Source organism: Enhydra lutris, unplaced genomic scaffold (assembly GCF_002288905.1).
Source record: "Enhydra lutris kenyoni isolate GAN:26980312 unplaced genomic scaffold, ASM228890v2 scaffoldscaffold23, whole genome shotgun sequence".
NCBI lineage: Eukaryota > Metazoa > Chordata > Mammalia > Carnivora > Mustelidae > Enhydra > Enhydra lutris.
In genome coordinates, this window is record NW_019154107.1 from 28,963,702 (window position 1) to 28,985,082 (window position 21,381).

Below are 21,381 nucleotides of genomic sequence, written 5' to 3' on the forward strand. Positions count from 1 at the left end.
TCTTTTGTTCTCTCCTATAAAAAAAAAAAAAAAAATATAAAAAAAAAAAAAAAAAAAGAAAGATTTGGCCCAGTGAGAAAACCTAAAACCATGACTTAAAAAGATTGATATCCACAGGACAGGGGAAACAGCACTAAATTCATTTATGTGAATGGGTTTCTCTGGATTGTACTTTGGACAGGTGGGACAAGTGAGGTAGGCACTTTTTAAAAACTTTTTATCTTTTTATTTTAATTATTAATTTAATTTTTGGGAGGGAGAGAGGGTGGGCAGGGGCAGAGGGAGAGGAGAGAGAGAGAATCTTAAGCAGGTTCCATGCCCCGTGCAGAGCCCCCCAGGCTTAATCTCGGGAACCTGAAGTCACAGTCAGCCAAAATCAACAGTCGAACGCTTAACCAACTGAGCTACCCAGCTGCCCCACTTTTTGAAAACTTCTTAATTCCAGTATAGTTAACATACAGTGTTATATTAGTTTCAGGCATACAATATAATGATTCGATACTTCTGTACCACACCTGGTACTCATCATGAGCAAGGAGGAGCAAGTGTCCTCCTTAATCCCCATCACCTATTTCACCCACCCCCCCTACCTCCCCTCTGGCAGAAACAGGCATTTTTTGTGGCCTTATTAATATTTCCCCACCAATATTGGTTCACAAACACTATCATTTGTCAGTAGACTAATGGTTTAATGCCTCTATAGTGGTAAAGCAAAGGGAATTGTAGAATTTCTGGTAGGGCCAGATTATTATTTTGTCCAAACCAGAGTTCTCTTTTTATTTGGAACCCACAATTATTAGATTTCCAGTATTGTTTTTCCCTCTCTGGGGCCAGTTGTTGGGTGGGTATCTCTTGTCAACTTTTCCAAATTATCATTTGGGAGAACATCCCTTTGAAATAGGACAGAGATTTGGCTATTGGTTTCCTGGAGGGCAGCATTTTTGATGGAAGTATCAGCGAGCTAGTTTTCTTTGGTCTCCAAGGAGTTGAGTCTGGAATGCCCAGGAACATTAATAGTAAATAGAGCAGTGGGCAAAACTATGGCATCTGATACATTTTGGACATAAGAACCATTTAAAATTGTACCCCCACTGGAAGTAAGGAAACCTCATTTCCACATAACATTTCACAGTCATGGGCTACCCCAAAGGCATACTGACTATTGGGTATAAATATCTGTGGTTTTACCCTTGGCTAAGGAACAAGCTTGAGTGGGGCATCTAACTCAGCCTGTTGGGCTGAAGTAGCCAAAGGTAAAGGTGTTGTCTTGATGACTTCAAAACGAGTTGCAATAGCATACCCAGCACAGTATCTACCATTTTCCATCCTTTAAGTAAGGACCATCAGTAAGCCATGAAAAGTCTGCATTGGTTAGAGGAGTTTCCGGTAAATTGTCATGGGGAGTCAAAAAGTGATCTGTCAGTGGTAAGCAGCTGTAAAGGGTTTCTTCAGGATCTAAACGTGGTCCTTGTTCCAAGATCAGATGCCCTAACTATAGAACCTGGGTTTGAGCCAACTGCAAGTTTTCTTTGGAGATTCTATGTCTCTTTAAGGCCAAAACTTTTTAACAGGTGGATGTTTTCCTCCTGTGAAGAGGCTTGAGAAGGGAAAGAGAGAAGCAAATAATCTATGTATTGTAGCAAAGTAGAGACTGAAGAAAACTTTATATCATCCGAATCAGCTTCTAAGGTTTGTGAAATACAAGAACTCCCGTGAAATCCTGGGACATTACTGTCCGGGTGTATTGCCTTTTTTCCCAAGTGAAAGCAAAAGGATGCTGGCTATCCTTATCAACTGGAATACTAAAAATGCAGTGCATGGATCAATTTGAAAAATTTGCTTTCAGCGGGAATGGATGTCAGCAGCACATGGGGGTTAGGAACAACAGGGTGTCAATCAATAACAATGTTATTCATTGCTCCAAGTTCCTGGAAAAACTTCCATCCTTGGCCATTGGGTTTTCTCACAGGTAAAATAAGGGTATTAGAGGAACCAGTGCAGGCGATAATGAGGTTCTGAGCGTTGTAATCTAGTATGGAGTTGATGACTTGAAAGATTTCCTTATTTATAAGGCATTGATTAATTCTAGGGAGAAGTTTTGAGGGATCTATTTGAATCTTGATGGGTGGTAACACTGTGAATTCTGCCAATATCAGTTGAAGATTTTGCCCATAAAGAGGATAGTAGCTAATCTAATAGGAAAAAACGATCAGTGTGCCTGGACTCAGTTATAGTGTCATCAGAGACAGGGCAAACTAAAGATGTCAAAGGGTCATTTAATTCCCGGTGGGCTATTTTAATTACCACTGTCAAATTCTGGAATTATTTCCCCCTTTTGGGAGAAAGAAATTCTGGCGTGGTACTTTTCTAAGAAATCTCAGCCCAATAAATGAATAGGAGTTGAGGAGCGAAGGAGGAAAGGGTGTGCATCACTCAACCGGTGCAGACAAAAGGAAACAGGTTCACAGACATGAACCTGTTGAAGCTTATTAGAGGACCCCCCCCCATTTAAACTTCAAGGACTCCAAGGCAGGGGCTGTTTGGAACAGTGAAACTGAATACTAAGACTGTATCTATGGTGTCTGTAAAGACAAAGATTCATTCCCAGTCTTGTCAGTGATTTCTCTGAGCTGATTAAGAGGGAAGAGCCCATGTGGTCCCTCGGAGCCCTGTCACCGGAAATTAGGAGGACATTGGAAAGGCTGGCTAGAGGGCTGAAGGCTCTTGGAATGCTTATGTTTTTAACAGTCTTTTTTTTTTTTTTTTTTTCCAATACCCTGGTTCTTTGTAATACTAGCAGAAACTAAAAGGGGTTTGGTTTTGTTTAGGGGTCTTTATTTGCTGGAGTTGAAAGTTGAGAATTTTAGTGGGCTTTCTTTTGGGTGACTCATCTAGAATGTGAGCAAACTGTTTTGGCAAATTAACTAAGCCTGGAAAGGACATAGTTTCCCATTCCATCCTCATCCTTTTAACTAAAAGAGAAAGATCCTGGTTCAGTCCATTAATAAACGTAGAGTTAAATGTTACCCAGGTGGATTCAATATCTAACAAAAACCCAGAGTTTTCTTTGAAAACAATCTGAAGCTCATTGTAATAGTCACAAACAGTGTCATCGCGCTTTTGTGTATAAACCTGAATTTCGTTCCAATCAACTGTCTTTGGAAAAGCTACTGCAATTGTTTGGCGGAGACTTTTGGTGAGTGTTCTAGCATCTTGGCAGAAGTTGCCATCAGGCTAGTTTCATCCAGTGTTTGGCCTGGTCTTCACCAACAAGCATGTAAACTGATTGATACAAATCTGAGAAACCAGGTCGGTAAAAGTTTGAGTGACTATGTCACATTCTGCAGGAAATCAATGGGGGTCCTCAGTCACTTTAGGAAATGCATTAAGGGTGCCTGGATGACTCAGTCGTTGAGCGTCTGCCTTCAGCTCTGGTCATGGTCCCAGCGTCCTGGGATTGAGCCCCGCATTGGGCTCCCTGCTCTGTGGGAATCCTGCTTCTCCCTCTCCCACTCCCACTCCCCATGCTTGCATTCCCTCTCTTGCTGTCTCTCTCTCTCTCTGTGTCAAATAAATAAATAATCTTAAAAAAAAAAAAAAAAAGGAATGGGCGCCTGGGTGGCTCAGTGGGTTAGGCCACTGCCTTCAGCTCGGGTCATGATCTCAGGGTCCTGGAATCGAGTCCTGCATCGGGTTCTCTGCTCGGCAGGGATCCTGCTTCCCTCTCTCTCTGCCTGCCTCTCCATCTACTTGTGATCTCTCTCTGTCAAATAAATAAATAAAATCTTAAAAAAAAAAAGGAAACTCTTTAACTGTAGCTCCCAATTCAGCCTTAGTCCAGGAAACACAAGAAATTTGGAGCTTATTTGGATCCCCAAAGTGTTTAACTTTAAAGGAGGCAGGTTTTAATAGGTTCAGGAGAGAAGGAAGTGGGGAGAGTTTTGGAGGGAGAAGGAAGTTTGGAGAAAGGATTAGAATGCGGGATTGAGGTATAGAGGAGGTGAAGTCAGTGCAGAGGGAATAGAGGCAAATGGCACTGGAGATGGGGCCTGAGCAAAAGGTGTCCGCCACATGTCAGGAGACAAAGAAAACAGTGGAGGGGGGAAAAGAGGTCTCAGAAGCCCTTTTTACTTTTTTCAATGGTTTATTTGCCTCAGTTAATTTAGAAATAGTATTTTGTGGGGCGCCTGGGTGGCTCAGTCAGTGGAGCATCCAACTCTTGGTTTCAGCTCAGGTCATGAACTCAAGGTTGTGAGATGGAACCCTGCGTCAGGCTCCACACTTGGTGCAGAGCCTGCTTGAGATTCTCTGTCTCTGCCCCTCCCCCTGCATGCACGCATGCGTGCGTGCTCTCTCTCTCTCAATTAAATTAAATGTAATTTAAAAAGAAATAGTATTTTGCAATGAGGCAAACTTAGAATCCTGAAAATGTTTGGAAGCCTCAAGGTACCAATTAAAATCAGGGTCTTATTCAGTTTTTGTTGTTGTTGTTGTTGTTTTGCTTTGTTATTTTGAACTGTGGCTTTCTAATTTAATTTTGAGAAAAAGAAGTTTTGGGAGATCAAAAGTCTTCTATAATGGCCACTGGTGTACTTTTGGCTAAGTTGGTTCATGTAGTTAGAGGGAACCACAGTTTTTTAAACAAATTATTATTATTTTTAAAAGATTTTATTTATTTATTAGAGAGACAGCGAGAGAGGGAACACAAGCAGGGGAGTCGAAGAGGGGGAAGCAGACTCCCCGCCGAGCAGAGAGCCCAATTCGGGGCTTGATCCCAGGACCCTGGGATCATGACCTGAACTGAAGGCAGATGCTTAATGACTGAGCAACCCAGGCACCCCAGGAACCACAGTTTTAAAACATGAAACCAGCCAGGGTCCCAGAAAGAAGGGGGTGCCTTTAAAGTATTTTGATGACTGGGGTCCCACTTCTTAGAAGGTTTTTCAGGAATAGCCTGGTTCTAGAAGGAATCAGGCTAAAGGCCAGCACCATTCCAGTAGGCACAATTCTAACAGGACCAGTCTGGTTCCAAATGGAGTCCAATCAAAAGCCAAAGAATACTCTCAGAAAGGACAAAGCTTTAAAACAAATCCCAAAGAGGGGCGCCTGGGTGGCTCAGTGGGTTAAGCCTCTGCCTTCGGCTCAGGTCATGATCTCAGGGTCCTGGGATCGAGCCCCGCATCGGGCTCTCTGCTCAGCAGGGAGCCTGCTTCCTCCCCTCTCTCTCTGCCTACCTCTCTGCCTACTTGTGATCTCTGTCTGTCAAATAAATAAAAAAATCTTAAAAAAAATTAAAAAAAAAACAAATCCCAAAGAATACCTGGAGAACTTGAAACACAAAGCAAGGAGAACTTGAATCCAGCAGAAAACTTACCCTTAAACTCTATGGTTGGCAAGAAAGCAGGGAGCATAACTGGTTCTGTGGCTACCAGCTCAGATTTTGCTCACTAGTCTTGGAGTTGTTGGGGGTCTTCTCTGGATTCTACTCCTGATCACCAAATAATGTTAACCTTAAAAAGAAAACTGTCGGTTATTATAGCTGCCAAAATGGGGTTATTTAGGAATAACAGAGAAGTATAACTGGGGACATGCAAGCTCTGGCAAAACCATAGGCAAGGTGGGAGAACAAAGGAAAAGAATGCTCTTTTCTAGAGGAAAAGGGGGAGCTGGGAGACACAAAGTCCACTGAAATAAACTAGGATTTCCACCTGCATTTGTTTTTCATTGGCTGAGTTGAGACAGTCTCTCACTGGCTGGGCAGTTGCTGGGAGAAGGAGAAAACCTTTCTCCCTCCTGCTGGGGTAGTAAAGTAGTAGGGACTTCAAAGGTATCTTCCTGTTGGGATCTGCAAATGAGGGGAAGCAATAGGACGAGAGATCCCCTTCTGGCCTCCCACCTGCATTTTCGTGAGGTTTCCTTTTCTTACTGTTCACACAGCCTTTTCTGCACTGATGTCCACTGATTGTCTTTCTCATGTGAGTTGAGAATTTTCCTTGGTTCTTCATATGCTGAGTAATTTGAATTATATTCTGGACATTTTGAATATTAGAATATGAGACTCTTGGTCTTGTGTAAACCCTATGGAAGAGGTTTCGATTTCTGTTTCATCAGGCATTGTCTCTTCACAGGCAGGTACAATAGCCCTTGTCCTTGTTCTAGGGCCAGGACAAGGGAAGCAAGTGGGCCTTGGAGAGGAGGGGAGTAGATGAAGATGAGGCAAGTCCTGGGGGCATCATTTGAGGTCTCTGTGTCCTGGAGACGCCAGAAAATGCCAGCAAGAGGCAGATTTGGGAATCCTAAGTAGGCCAGGATAAAGGGGTGGGAAGGCCCCTACTCACACACAAATGGACACAGTGGGCATGCTCAGTGCTGCATGCCTTCCCATTGACCATTTGTGTGGGGCATGTTCATAGCATACCTCATGCTGAGTGATGCCCCTCACACCATTCCCTGTGGATTCCTTCCTTCTGTCAGACTCAACCTGTAGGTCCCCTGATAAATCCTCCCTGGAGTATAAGTGTGATTGGGTATGAGGAAGGAGCCATTGAGTTTCAGACAGGTAGGGTCTGTGTGGTTCCTGGCCTCTGAGCAGAAATATCCTTAAGGTCATCATTCTTCTCTTCAAGGGCAGCAGCCACCATGGCCTTTGATATCATTGCAGGCCGGGACAAGGGAGGACAACGGACTTTGGCGGGATAGACAAAATTGGGGCAAATACTGGGGGAAAGATTTAAGGTATCTCTGTCCTAGAGGGCCCAGGAACTGCTAAGAGAGGGCCAACTCAAGGATCCCTGGTGGGGTCCGGATAGAGGAGTGTGAAGCACCCAACCACCCGGGACACGAGATACACTGCACCTGCCCAGTGCCACCAACTTTCCCATTGCCCTTTGGCGGGGGGTGTGTGCAACGCATTCTGGATGCACAGCTGTGAAGACCCCACCCCCATGACGCACACGGGGTTGCAATGCACCTGCGCAGTGGCCTGTTCTTTTAAATCTGGCGTTGGCGTGGGCTTCCTGCAGTGCCATCTGGGTGCAGAACTGTGCAGGTCACATCTTACTGCCTGGATTCCTTCTTGGTGACTGAGACTCAATTGGTAAGTCCCCGGATCAGTCCTCTCAGGAATTTAAGTGTGAAGAGGGAGACAGCAGATTTTGGGAGGGTAGGAATGGTGTGGTATCTGGCCTCCAAGGAGGAAGGTCCTCAAGGTTGTCCTCCTTTTCCTCCGGGAGTCTCCGCAGGCATGATCATTGTCTATCTTGGTGCAGTGGGACGGGGGGAGGACGGAGGAGGATGGTGGATGTGGGGGTGGGGTTGAGGTGAAGATCGGGCATTGTGAGCGGTGATTTAATGTATCTGTATCCTAGAGGTGCCAGCAATTGCCGACAGAGGGCAGATTATAAATCTTTAGTGGGGCGTGGGTGAGGGAGTGGGGAAGCCCGCACCCCACCCACACACGCAGGACGCACTGCGCCTGCCCAGTAGCATTCTCTTTTATATCCGCAGTTGGCGTGGGGTTTGCGCAGTGCATTCTGGGTGCAGAGCTGACGGGATTGCGTCTTAGCATCTGGATTCCTTCCTGGTGACTGAGAATCAATTGGTAGGTCTTGGGATCAGTCCTCTCAGGAATTTAAGTGTGGAGAAGGAACCAGAGGGCTATGGGTGGGTAGCGGTGGTGTGCTTTCTGCCCTCTAAGGAGGACGACCCTTGAGGTTGTCCTCCTTTTCCTCCAGGTGTCTCCCAGCACTGGCCATTGTCTGTCTTGGTGGGTGTGGGACAGAGGAGGATGGTGGATGTGGGGGTGGGTTGAGGTGAAGACTGGGCATCCTAGGCCATGATTTGTGGTATCTGGATCCTAGAGGTACCAGCAGTTGCCAACAGAGGGCAGATTAGAAATCCTCAGTGGGACCCGGATAAAGGAGTGGGGAAGCCCCCACCCCATCCAACACGTGGAATGCACTGCGCTTGCCCAGTAGCATATTCTTATATCCGCCATTGGCGTGCACTTCATTCAGTGTGGTCTGGGTGCAGAGCTGTGCAGGCCGAGTCTTACTGTCTGAATTCCTTCTTGGTGTCTGAGACTCAACTGGTAGGTCTTGGGATTAGTAGTCACAGGATTTGTGTGAAGTAGAAGAGCCAGCAGGCTTTGGGTGGGTAAGGGTGGTGTGCTTTCTGGTCTCCAACGAGGAAGGTCCTCAAGGTTGTTCTCCTTTTCCTCTCAGTGCCTCTGCGGCCATGGACATTGTTTTTCTTGGTGAGTGTGGGACAAGGGAGGATGGTGGGGGTGGGGGTGAGATGAAGATCCGGCATCCTGGGGGCCTGATTTGAGGTATCTGGGTCCCGGAGGTGCCAGGAATAGTTGACAGAGGGCAGATTAGGAATCCTCAGTTAGCCTGGATGAATCAGTGGGGAAGCCCCCACCTGACTCTACACACATGGTTTACCGTGCACCTGCCCAGTACTATGCGCTTTTTAATCAGCCATGTTCATGCAGCGAAGAGCTGTGAAGGTCTTGTCTTAGTGTCTGGATTCTTTCCTGGTTTCTGAGACTCAATTGGTAGGTCTTCGGATCAGTCCTCTCAGGAATTTAAGCATGAAGAAGGAGTCAGAAGGCTTTGGGTTGGGGTGGTGTATTTTGTACCTCCAAGGAGGAAGTTTCTCGAGGTTGTCTCTTTTTTGTCTGGATGTGTCCAGAGCCCTGATCTTTGTTTTTCTAGTTGGGTTGTAGGGGTGGGGGTGATGAAGAAAGATCAGGCATCTCGGGCCTGGGCTTGATTTGAGGTATCTGGGTCTTGGAGGCATTAAGAATTGCCATCAGAGGGCAGACTGGGAAAACTCAGTGAGGCCCGGATGGAGTGGGGAAGCCCCCACCCCATCCTGCACATGCGGGTCGCAGTGCGCCTGCGTGGTGGCATGTTCTTTTAAATCCGCTGTTGGCGTGGGGTTCATGTGGCGTGGTCTGAATGTGGAGCTGTGCAGGTCGTGGCTTACCGTCTGAATTCCCTCTTGGTGTCTGAGACTCAGTTGGTAAGTTCTCGGATTACTTCTTTTCAGGAATTTAAGTGAGAAGAAAAAGCCTGTAGGCTTTCTTTTGGGTGGGTAGGCGTGGTGTACTTTTCTGACCTCTACGGAGGAAGGTCCTCGAGGTTGTTCCCTTTTTTCCTCTTGGTGTGTCTGCATCCAGGGCTATTGTCTTTCTTTGTGGGTGTGGTACAGGGAGGATGGTGGGGGTAAAATGAAGATCCGGTGTCTTGGGGATCTGATTGGAAGTATCTGGGTCTTGGAGGTGCTAGGAATTGCCAACAGAGGGCAGATTAGAAATCCTTGGGCTCAGATGAGGGAGTGGGGAAGCTAGCCTTCACCCGCCCAACACATAGGATGGACTGCGCCTGCCCAGTACCATGTGCTTTTTATTCGGCCATTTTCATGGGGTGCAGAGCTGTGCAGGTCGCGTCTTGCCATCTGGATTCTTTCTTGGTGTCTGAGATTCAGTTGGTAGGTCTCCGGGATCAGTCTTCTCAAGAATTTAAGTGTGAAGGAGCCAGCGGGTTTTGGGTGGGTAGGGGTGGTGTATTTTGTGGCTTCCAAGGAGGAAGGTTCATGAGGTTGTCCTCCGTTTCTCCGGCCGTATCTACAGCCCTGGTCATTGTCTTCTATGCTGGGTTGTAGGGGTGGAGGTGAGATGAAGGAAGATCCAGCACCTCAGGGGCTTGACTTGAGGTTATCTGTGTCCTGGAGGCTGCAAGGATTGCCAATGGAAGGCAGATTAGGTAATGCTTCGTGGGGCCCGGATGAGGGAGCGGGAAAGCCCCCACCCCACCCTGTGCACGTGGGCCGCAGTGCGCCTGCGCCGTAGCATGTTTTTTTATATCGGCCATTAGCGTGTGGTTTGTGTGGCGTGGTCTGAGTGCGGAGCTGTGCAGGTGGCGTCTTACCATCCAGATTCTTTCTTGGTGTCTGAAATTCAGTTGGTAGGTCTCCAGGATCAGTCCTTTCAATTTAAGTGTTAAGGAGCCAGCAGGCTTTGGGTGGGTAGGGGTGTGGTGTATTTTGTGGTCTCAAAGGAGGAAGGTTCACGAAATTGTCCTCCATTTCTCTGGCCGTCTCCACAGCCCTGGTCATTGTCTTTCATGCTGGGTTGTAGGAGTGGGGTGAGATAAAGGAAGATCGGGCTCCTTGGGTGCTTGATTTGAGGTATCTGTCCTGGAGGCCCTAAGAATCGCTAGCAGAGGGCAGATTCGGAATGCTCAGTGGGGCCTGGATGAGGGAGTGGGAAAGCCCCCACCCCCACCCTGCACACACGGGTCGCAGTGCCCTTGTGCAGTGGCATGTTCTTTTAGATAATCCGCCATCAATGTGGGGATCGTGTGGCGTGGTCTGAGTGCGGAGCTGTGCAGGTCGCGTCTTACCATCTGGATTCTTTCTTGGTTTCTGAGACTCCATTGGTAGGTGCTCGGATCGCTCTTACCAGTAATTTAAGTATGAAGTAGAAGATCCAACAGGTTTTGGGTGGGTAAGGGTGGTGTGCTTTCTGGCTTCCAACAACGAAGGTCCGTGAAGTAGTTCTCCTTTTCCTCTCAGTTTCTCTGTAGCCAGGGACATTGTATTTCCGGGTGGGGGTGGGGTTGAGATGAAGATCCGGCGTCTTGGGGGCCTGATTTGAGGTATCTGGGTTTCAGAGGTGCCAGGAATTTCCGACAGAGGGCGGATTAGGAATCCTCAACAGGGCCGGGATGAAGGAGTGGGGAAGCCAGCCTTCCGACCCCACCTCCAAACAGCACACGGGTTACAGTGCGCCTGCGCATTACCATGTGCTTTTTATTCAGCCATTTTCATGGGGTGCAGAGCTGGGCAGTTTGCGTCTTACCGTCCAGATTCTTTCTTGGTGTCTGAGATTCAGTTGGTAGGTCTCCAGATCTGACCTCTCAGGAATTTAAGTGTGAAGAAGGAGCCAGCAGGCTTTGGGTAGGTAGGGGTGTGACGTATTTTGTGGCCTCCAAAGAGGAAGGTTCTTGACATTGTCCTCGTTTCTCTGGCCGTGTCCACAGCCCTGGTCATTTTCTCTCGTGCTGGGTTGTAGGGGTGGGGTGAGATGAAGGGAGATCGGGCACCTAGGGTGCTTGATTTGAGGTAACTGTGTCCTGGAGGCCACAGGATTGCCAACAGAGGGCAGATTAGGAATGCTCGGTGGGGCCCGGATGAGGGAGTGGGGAAGCCCCCACCCCCACCCTGCGCATGCGGGTTGCAGTGGGCCTGCGCAGTGGCATGTTCTTTCAAATCCGCCATTAGCTTGGGGTTTGTGTGGCATCGTCTGAGTGCGGAGCTGTGCAGGTGGTGTCTTACCGTCTGGATTCCCTCTTGGTGTCTGAGACTCAGTTGGTCAGTTCTCGGATTACTCCTTTCAGGAATTTAAATGTAATGAAGGCGCATGTAGGCTTTGGGTGGGTTGGCGCGGTGTGCTTTCTGGGCTCTACAGAGGAAGGTCCTCAAGGTTGTTCTCCTTTTTCCTCTCAGTGTCTCTGCAACCAGGGCCATTGTCTTTCTTGGTGGGTGTGGGACAGGGAGGATGGTGGGTGTGGGGGTGAAATGAAGATCTGGTGTCTGAGAGAATGATTTGAAGTATTTGAGTTGTGAAGGTGCCGGGAACTGCCAGCAGATGGGAGATTTGGTAATGTGGCACGGTGCCTGAATGAAGGAATGGGAAACCCCACCCATTTGCGTTGCTGGATTGAGTGCCCATGCCCACTGTTGTGCTGTTTCTCAGTGGCCATTTTCATGGGCCAAGTACAGTGTGTTCTGGTTGCAAAGGTGTGGCTTGCATCCTATTACCTGTATTCTTTTTTACTGAGACTCAGTTGATGGGTCCTCAGATCAGTCTTCCTAGGTATTTATGTGTTGAGTGTGAGGGGTCAGCCAGTTGGCTTTGGACTAGTAGCGATGGTGTGGTTCCTGGCCTCTGAGGAAAAAGTTCAAGATCATCATCCTTTTCACAAGGATTGGGGCTGTCATGGAGGCAAGAGGAACTACTGACCGAAGGAAAATTTAGGAATCTCCAGAGGCGGCCTAGCTCTGGGGGTGGGGGAGCAGTGTGCATGCCTAGCCCTGCTGCATCTTTACCCACAGGTGTGGAGTATGTGCAGTGAATTGTGAGTGTTGAGCTGTGTGGTTCTTGTCTTACTGTCTGGATTCTTCTCTTGCTGAGACTCATTTGGAAGGTCAGCAGATCAGTTTTTCCAAGAGCTTAAGTGTGAGGATGGAGCCAGTAGGTTTTTTTGTGGGGGGAGGGGTATTAGGGCAGTGTGGTTCCTGCCCCTGAGGAGGAAAGTTGTTGAGGTTGTCTTCTCACAGGTGTCATAGCCACCATGGCCCTTGATGTGGTGACAGGACAAGGGAGGAGTTGGAGTGGGAACAGATGGGGGTCCAATGAAGATGGAGCTAGTCTTGGGGGCATTATTTGAGGTATTGGGGTCATGGAAGCACAAGGAACTGCCAACAGGGCACAGATTTGGGAGTCCCCCGAGTCTGAGGGGCCCTGGGTAAGTAGCAAGTCCAATGGTAAAGAAAGGTCCTAGAAATGGGGAACCTTGTGGGGTTGCATCCCTGAGACTTGTAGTGTACCAAACAGGACCAAGAGAGGAGAGTGCCCCATATAGTCTTTATTATAGGCACTTAGCTCTGAAATTCTAGTGCAAAAATAATTGTAGACAGGTGTGCCTTTGTGGCTTAGTGGGTTAAAGCCTCTGCTTTCAGCTCAGGTCATGATCCCAGGGTCCTGGGATCGAGCCCCACATCAGGCTCGCTGCTACCCCCTCTCTCTCTGCCTGCCTCTCTGCCTACTTACGATTTCTGTCAAATAAATAAAATCTTTCAAGAAAATAATTGTAGACAATACATCAACAATGAATGTGGTTAAGTATTCCAATAAAACTTTATTGGGCATGTGGAAAGAAAGGGCTTGGCAAATAAGTGTGTGAGAGCAGTAGTTACTCAAGTCTTAATTATCTGGTAGTATTTTCTTAAATACCTCCAGGATGGTGAATGAAGTTGTGAAGCCATATCACTTTCGAAATATATTGTGTTTCTTATGTGACTTATTTAATTTCCCTGTCCACCTGGCCACGACCTGAACAGTCACCTTTGCAAACCGTTAGATTCCATGTGATCGGAGAGCATGCACAATTAAATTACCATTAGACTGACTTTAAAAATATTCTCCATGTTTGGCAGGGTGGGGAGGGTGGGGGTGGGGGGAACGGAAAGCACATTTTGCTGTGTGGCCTCAAAAGTGGTCAAATATGACTATCCTCTCAAGTGCATTTTCCAATTCCCAGTATTCTGTTTTCAGTGGGAACTATGAATTGGCAAGTGAGGTCAACATTCAGACCTAGAGCAAGACGAAATGATGAAAAATCTTTGCAGCTGGTTGGGCCTATGGTTGTAAGTACTTGAACATTTGTTTTTTTATTAGTACAAATTTATTTTTGTGGACATGTTGAACTGCTATAGATATGCTGATAAGGATTTTCCATGCTGATAAGGAACATTTATCCAGGAGTGTTACATTCTGAGATTTTCTGGATGGATGCTGTTCCGTTCCTGGGAAATAAACCTGATGACTTGTTTTTCATGCGTACTAACAACAGACTGCACACATCCATCCCAACATACGTGAAAATAGTTTCCAAAGCCTTTCAGAGTAGCCTTTGTGGGAAGAGTAATTTTATTAAGAATATGTATATTGAATAGTATTAGAGAAATGTCTTTAGATTTTTGTTGTTGGTGGGGCCATTAAATTTTATAAATTTTTATAAAATTTTATAAATATATTTTTTATAATTTATAAATTTATAAATTTTTATAATTTAAAATTTTATAAATAAATTTTTATAAAATTTTATAAATTCCTTGTGGATGTGACCTCTTTACTAGCTGTGGAGAGTCTGTTCTGCCAGTCTTCAGGTCTTCTCTCTGGGTTATTTACACTTAGGTGGGTATTATCTATATGTGTATATATGAGATAAAATGGGCTTAGAATCCTCCTGTCCTGCCATCTTCCGCAGAAGTGAAACGTCTTTAGATTTACTTAGGATCAAATATATCTATGTATTCTATGTATTGACATTATTGATGTGTATTAACAACACAACTTTTTATCTGTTTACATATACACACGCATACCCCTAGGCCCAGCAGCCTGACGCTGAGCCAAGTTATGGCAAGGAGCCACCAACTGAGCGTCAGGATATTATACCTGATCAAGAGAAAAAAGATGAAGGAGCATCTGGGATTCAAGGTGAAGGGAAAGGGAAGAAGAAAACCCTCTTGGGGGCGGGATGTGTGTGAGTGTGTGTGTGCGTGCTTTGTGTATCGTGATATCCTCATAACAGAAGGGAAGACAACAATAGGAATCTCAAACATTTCCTGGAAATTGGCTGGAAGAGTGAAGAGAATGGAGTTTGGAACCTAGGGCAGGCAGTTCCTCACTATAGTACGTTTCCCCCATTTTATAAATGAGAAAATTGGGGCTCAAGGATTGTAGTTATCAAAGAGCCATTTGGCTATTGAAAACAAAATTTATTGTTTTAAAGTGGCTCTTAAGGGACGCCTGGGTGGCTCAGTGGGTTAAAGCCTCTGCCTTTGGCTCAGGTCATGATCCAAGGGTCCCGGGATTGAGCCCCACATCAGGATCTCTGCTTGGCGGGGAGCCTGCTTCCTTCTCTCTCTGCTTGCCTTTCTGCCTACTTGTGATCTCTGTCTGTCAAATAAATAAATAAAATCTTAAAATAAAGTGGCTCTTAAAACGAGTTTACATTCTTCTGTGGTTAGGAAAACCAGAAGAAGGACCCCTGGGTGGCTCAGTTGGTTAAGCATTTGCCACTTGCTCAGGTCATGATCTCAGGGTCCTGGGATGGAGCCCCGCATTGGACTCTCTGCTCACCAGGGAGTCTGCTTCCCCCTCTCCCCTTGATCCTGCTCTCTCTCTCTCACTTGTTCATGTATTCAAATAAATAAATAAAAATCTAAATAAAAAAAGAACAAAAAGGTTAATTATCCTGAGATTAATATGAGACAAATAATTTCTTCCAGATGTATAGTATTCCTAGTATATGGATTTTGAAGCAAGATCTTTACATCATTCAGGCCACTGTTAAATGTTTCTAGAAAGCGACTGACCACAATGTCCATTCATTTCTTTCTACTCTTCCACCTTTGTTCTAACTGTAAGATAGTATACTTACTGTTACTCACAAATAATTTTGCTCTTCCTTTTGGTTCTTTGTTGTGCATAGGATACACTTACGGAACATTACATACAGGACAGGGCCTTTGGACCTAAGTATAACTTTGTTAAAATAAAGTTAAGTTTTCTTTTACCCCTAATGGGGGTGGGTGTCACTACTCTAAGATTTGTCACAGGTCTGCAAATAAACACTTGGCTAATTCTTCAGAAAATTACACTTTAATTATAATTTAAATCCTATCCATGGTGTAGACTTCAGACTTTGTAGAGTGGCTGCTCACTGCTCTTAGTACACTATGGCAAAACACCAGAATTATACATGAGTTATGGTTTATCCTTAGGCTATCATTTAAAATAAAGGTTTCATAATACAGGAAAAATAGGTAAAGTCCATTCCTAGTTGCTACTAATATTGCAAAAAATCCCCTACACTGAACTGCATGTACACTTAAAAATGGTTAAGATGGGGACGCCTGGGTGGCTCAGTGGGTTGAAGCCTCTGCCTTTGGCTCAGGTCCTGATCCCAGGGTGCTGGGATCGAGTCCCACATTTTATTTGTCTCTCAAATAAAATCTTTTTTTAAAAAATGGTTAAGATGGGAGTATTTTATGCTATGCATTTTTAATTTGTTTGTTTGTTTTTAAGATTTTATTTATTTATTTGTCAGAGAGAGAGAGAGAGAGTGTGAGCACAGGCAGACAGTGGCAGAGGGAGAAGCAGGCTCCCTGCGGAGCAAGGAGCCCAATGCAGGACTCGATCCCAGGACGCTGGGATCATGACCTGAGCCGAAGGCAGCCGCTTAACCAACTAAGCCACCCAGGCGTCCCCATTTTTAATTTTTTAAAAGATTTTATTTATTTGACAGATCACAAGTAGGCAGAGAGGCAGGCAGAGGAGAAGGGGGAAGCAGGCTTCCCTCTGAGCAGAGAGCCCAATGCGGGGCTCGATCCCAGGACCCTGAGCCAAAGACAGAGGCTTAACTCGGCTGAGCCACCCAGGCGCCCCTATGCTATGCTTTTTTAAACCACAATTAAAAATGAAGTAAAAATGGGGCGCCTGGGTGGCTCAGTGGGTTAAAGCCTCTGCCTTCAGGTCATGATCCCAGGGTCCTGGGATCGAGCCCCGCATCGGGCTCTCTGCTCAGCAGGGAGCCTGCTTCCTCCTCTCTCTCTGTCTGCCTCTTTGCCTACTTGTGATCTCCGTCTGTCAAATAAATAAATAAAATCTCTAAAAAAATGAAGTAAAAATGAAGTACTGTCTTCTGAAGTACAATGTCATATATTTTTATTCTTTGTAGTTCAAAACGACAAATTTACGAGGAAGTTACAAGAATAGTACAATCATATATATATACTTATGTTTATATAAAATTTTCACCTGGATTCACCAGTGATTAATAGTTTTTACCGCTTTGGTTTCGTGTACTCTTCCCCTCCCTTTATATATACACACACTTACTGATATGTTTACTATTACTACTGTTAAGTCATTTACATAAAGTCCAACTATTATGATCCTTTGCCCTAGTACTTTAGTGTACGTATAGCCTCGGAACAAAGAAAAAGTCATTCTCTGGGCTAACAACTGTACAGAAGTTTGACAGCAGGGGAATGTTATCATTTAATATACAGTGTAAATCAAATTTTCCCAGTTGCCCTGATAATTTCCTTCATACAATTTTTTTGATCCAGAGTCCAGATGCATTTAATTTTTTTCTAAAGATTTATTTGAGAGGGAGCAAGTGAGAGTGGGGGAGGTGCAGAGGGAAAGAATCTCAGGCAGACTCCCCACTGAGCCTGATGCATTCATGTGTGTGTTTGGGGGGGGGGGTCTCAATCTCCCAACCCTGAGATCATGACCTCAGCAGAAATCGAGAGTTATGCTTAACTAACTGAGCCCCCCGGGTGCCCCAGATTTAGTTTTTTCTTTTTTTAATCTGGAATGGTTCTGCACATTTTTTTTTTTTTGCTTCTGCACATTTTTGATGAGGACAAAACAGTTCGTTTGCAGAATGTTTATCACTTTTGGGCTTTAAGACTTTTCTTTCGCTTCAACATTTATTGGCATCTGCTCTCGCCATGTAACATGCCAAGTACTGAGAAACGTGCTTTCAGCCTTGATCTCACAATCTGGTCAGAGACTCAGGTCACTGGCAAGTATAATCCCAAGTACAGTATAGGTAAGTTACAAAGGGGACACCTGAGTTGCCTGAGGGCAGTCTTGAAAAGGGTAGAGGGTAATAAAACCCTGCCTTGCTAGTTTCTGGTAATGGACACCTGAAATAACACTTCTATAATTCTTACCACATTTATTACCACACTAGCCTAAAGCTTACGTTTCATAACACTGAGGGAATGAATATTATTTCCTTATTCATCTCCCATGTTTTACTTATTTTTTTAAAAGATTTTATTTATTTGAAAGAGAGTGACACAGCGAGAGGGAACATAAGCAGGGGGAGTGGGAGAGGGAGAAACAGACTTCCCGCTGGGGGGGACTCAATCCCGGGACCTTGGGATCATGACATGAGCCGAAGGCAGATGTTTAACAACTGAGCCACCCAGGCGCCTTTTTAATTTTTTATTTATTTTTAAAGATTTTATTTATTTGACAAACTCATGTTTTGCTTCTTAAATTGATCCCCTTTTTATTTTCAAGGGCCAGCCCCGGAACCTAATCAAAAGGAACAGGCTGGTGAGAAGACCGGGCGTGAGCATGGAGATGGTCCTGCTGTCAAAGGGAGGGGTCTTGCAAATCTAGAGCCCCTGAAGATGCCAGAGGCAGGTATGTTATCCATCAAGCATGTAAATGACAGGGTGTCTGTTGTCCACAATATTATATTTTTAATAATACCGAGGTAACATCATTGTTCAGTGTAGCTCACATCCCAAATGGCTGATTTACAGATTGGGTCAAAACCATATAAATTGCAAGATAGGAAAACCATTTCTTTCAAGTATAAGTTGTTTAGCCAAGAGCTATAGTAATTTCAGATACCTGCAGAGAGATCCACTTTTAACAGATCTGTGATGCATTTGTAACACACATCGGTTTGTATGAAATGTGCTGTGGTCCTAGTATCAGCTCTAACATAATCTGTGTGACTCTGGGTAAAACCCTCACCCTCTGAACCCATCTTTTCTCTTAGGAAAGTAGGGGATTCAAAGCAGATCCTTGAAAACCCTTTTCAGTTCTGAGTTTGTGTACCCTGGTTGTGTTGGAAAGGATTCACTCATTTACATAATTTTGAAGAAAATGGACAAAAGCCAAGTATACACAATAAAGAATAAGAACAAGACAGTAACAGACCTTGAATATACATTTGGCTTTCCAGTTTTTCTTTTTCTTCCTCATCTTGTCTTCCCCTTCCACCCCCCACTTTTTTTTTCGCAGTTTGTTGTTACCTTGGTGGTAATGACTTAAAACTGGTGTGACCATGTAATGTGTGCAAACGGGCATACTTCTAAGTATATAGAGCCACTGTTTGTAATTACAACGGGCATATGGGTGAAAACAGGGACAGATGGTCACCCTACTTAAGATAACCATGTAAGGGCTAAACTAGCTTAAAGAACAGTTTTGCACTTTACACAATAGAGTTGAAACATTTGCAATACTAGCCTTTCTATTTATTTCACTTAAGCAATTCCAAGCATGACATTACGGTTTTTGGTATCTTATATTCGGAAGGTTTTCTCAAATCAAAACATGTAATGGGTAACTTTTTAAAAAATTTTTTTAAGGATTTTATTTATTTGACAGAGATCATAAGTAGGCAGAGAGGCAGGCAGAGAGAGAGGAAGGGAAGCAGGCTCCCCGCTGAGCAGAGAGCCCCATGCTGAGCGCAATCCCAGGACCCTGGGATCATGACCTGAGCTGAAGGCAGAGGCTTTAACCCACTGAGCCACCCAGGCGCCCCAATTGATAACTTTTTAAAAGCTTCTGTTTCTTAGGTTTCTCATTTGGTTGATTGGATTCTTAACAGTATGAGAAATCTTTGCTTTCTATTCAAAGCTACCTGAGTAAATGCATTGGGTTTAATCTATTCTGACCTTAAACCGTCCCCTTTCTTTGGCCATCAGAAAGTGTCATTTCTGTACCTTTTAGTGTTGTCTGAATAAAGTTCTCTGAAGTAATGCTAATGTTTCTCTTACAGGGGAATGGAAACCGAAGGTTTAAATGAAGACAAGCTGAAGCCACATGGGCAGTTCTTGTATTGAAAAGTGGCTACAATTCTCTCATTAAAGTTCTGCAGTTTTGTCCAAAGAAGTCTTAGACCTCGTTTGTGAAATTTGTTCCTAGGAATTTGAGGTTATTGAAAATAGTACTTTTTCTGAAATTTTATATTTTTAAAGCGTAATTGTTAAATTCTAGTGTAGCTAACCTACAGTGTTAAAGGAGTTTCAGGTGTACAATTTAGTGGTTCAACACTGTGGAAAATAGCATGGAGGTTCCTAAAAAAGTTAAAAGTAGATTACCTTATGATCCAGTAATTCTGCTACTGGGTATTTGCCCAAAGAAAACGAGACATAATTTTTATATATTACTTTTTCTATCCAGCAGCCTTGCTAACTAGACTTAATGCCAAAAGTTTATCTTTAGATCTTTTTCCATTTTCAAAATATATAATCATATCATCTTTGAATAATAACAGTTTTGTTCCTGCTATTTTATATTACTTTAATTTTTTGTTCCTGCCATTTTAAACATTACATCTTTTATTTTCTTCTCTCCTTTTATGCCATTAGGCAGACCCACCCAGTACAGGGCTGAATAGGACTGGTGACTGGGTACATCCTTGTGTTCTCCATGATTAGAAATGGAAAATTTTAAACATTTTACCATAATATTCACTGCACATTTTTTGTAGATCCATTTTAACAGGGTAAAGTCATTCTAGTCTATTCCTAATTTGCTGGTAGTATTCATCTTGAATATATGTTGAATGTCAGCAAACATATACGGCATTTACTGAGATGATCCGAAGATTTTTTTCCTCTGTTACTGTGGTGAATTGCGTTGGCAAGTTTCTGCATTTAAGCCAACTTCGGATTCCTAGGGTAAACAACTTGGTCATGAGTGATCCATGTCCTAATGATCTGTTCAGGATTTTTATGTATTTCCTCACGAGTGACACTAGTCTATTTTTTAATCTTTATATACTCTGTTGGACTTCGGTATCAAGGTTATGCTAGCTTCATAAAATGAATCGGGATGTAAAATGTATTTTTCTATTTTCTGGAGCTCCAAGGCTGTGAGTCATGTAGGGCTAGGGTTTATATTCAGCTGTTTCTGGATTGCTCTTCTATTGTAAAGCTGGACCTCTACATAAAGGGCAGTGACTTAAGAGGCAGCTCCAGGTTCCCATCTCTTCAAACTTTGTGAGGTTTCAGATTCCCTGCAGGATAACCTATAATGATGCTCTCACTCTGAAAGCTACCTGCTCCTGTTTCTATGCCAATACTCATCTACACCCAGAAGGTTAAAATTGGCTTTTAACTTTCCTAGATAATTTTGATCTGTGCTGTAGGGTAGGGAATGGCTGACCAACCCAGAGCTGTGTACAGATAAGATAGCTCTATTTATTGAGTTCTTTAATAACAAATAATAACTCATATTTATAGGGTATCATCTCCCATCCAAGTACTAACCAGGCCCGACCCTGCTTAGCTTTCAAGATCAGACGAGATTGGGCGCGTTCAGGGTGGTATGGCCATATCATCTGTTACAGGGTATCATCTGTTAGTCACTTCTCTGTACTGGGTTCTTTATTATATATAAGGTCATCAAATCCTTATGAAGAAGGGAAGTCAGAATTGTCCCAAGATTGGCCATCTCTGCCTTCAGTAAGAAGTAGATTTGGGGATTCATTGAAGTTCTAAATTCAAAGCCCTTGATCTTTCCTCAGTAAAAGCTTCTGAAAGTGAATAAGGAAGAACTGATGGCATATATGATGATTTTAGTTACAATCTAGTATTTATGTAAGTATTTTTAAAAGATTCTATTATTTGAGAGAGAGTACAAGCTGGGGGAGCAGTAGAGGGAGAGGGAGAAGGAGACTCCCTGCTGAGCAGAGAGCCCGATGCAGGGCTTGATCCTAGAACCCCAGGATCATGACCTGAGCTAAAGGCAGATGCTTA

At 44.4% G+C, this 21,381-nt stretch overlaps 1 protein-coding gene across 1 annotated transcript in view; it reads left to right on the forward strand.

Moving 5' to 3' along the window:
- Positions 1-13,353: 13,353 nt before the first annotated feature.
- The window catches only part of LOC111150480 (G antigen 10), a 30,744-nt gene continuing 22,716 nt past the window's right edge, over positions 13,354-21,381 (forward strand). Inside the window, exons 1-3 of the mRNA XM_022507948.1 lie at positions 13,354-13,437; positions 14,185-14,293; positions 17,900-18,025. Coding sequence (XP_022363656.1) covers positions 13,354-13,437; positions 14,185-14,293; positions 17,900-18,025 — 319 coding nt within the window. The remainder of the gene's footprint in view (positions 13,438-14,184; positions 14,294-17,899; positions 18,026-21,381) is intronic.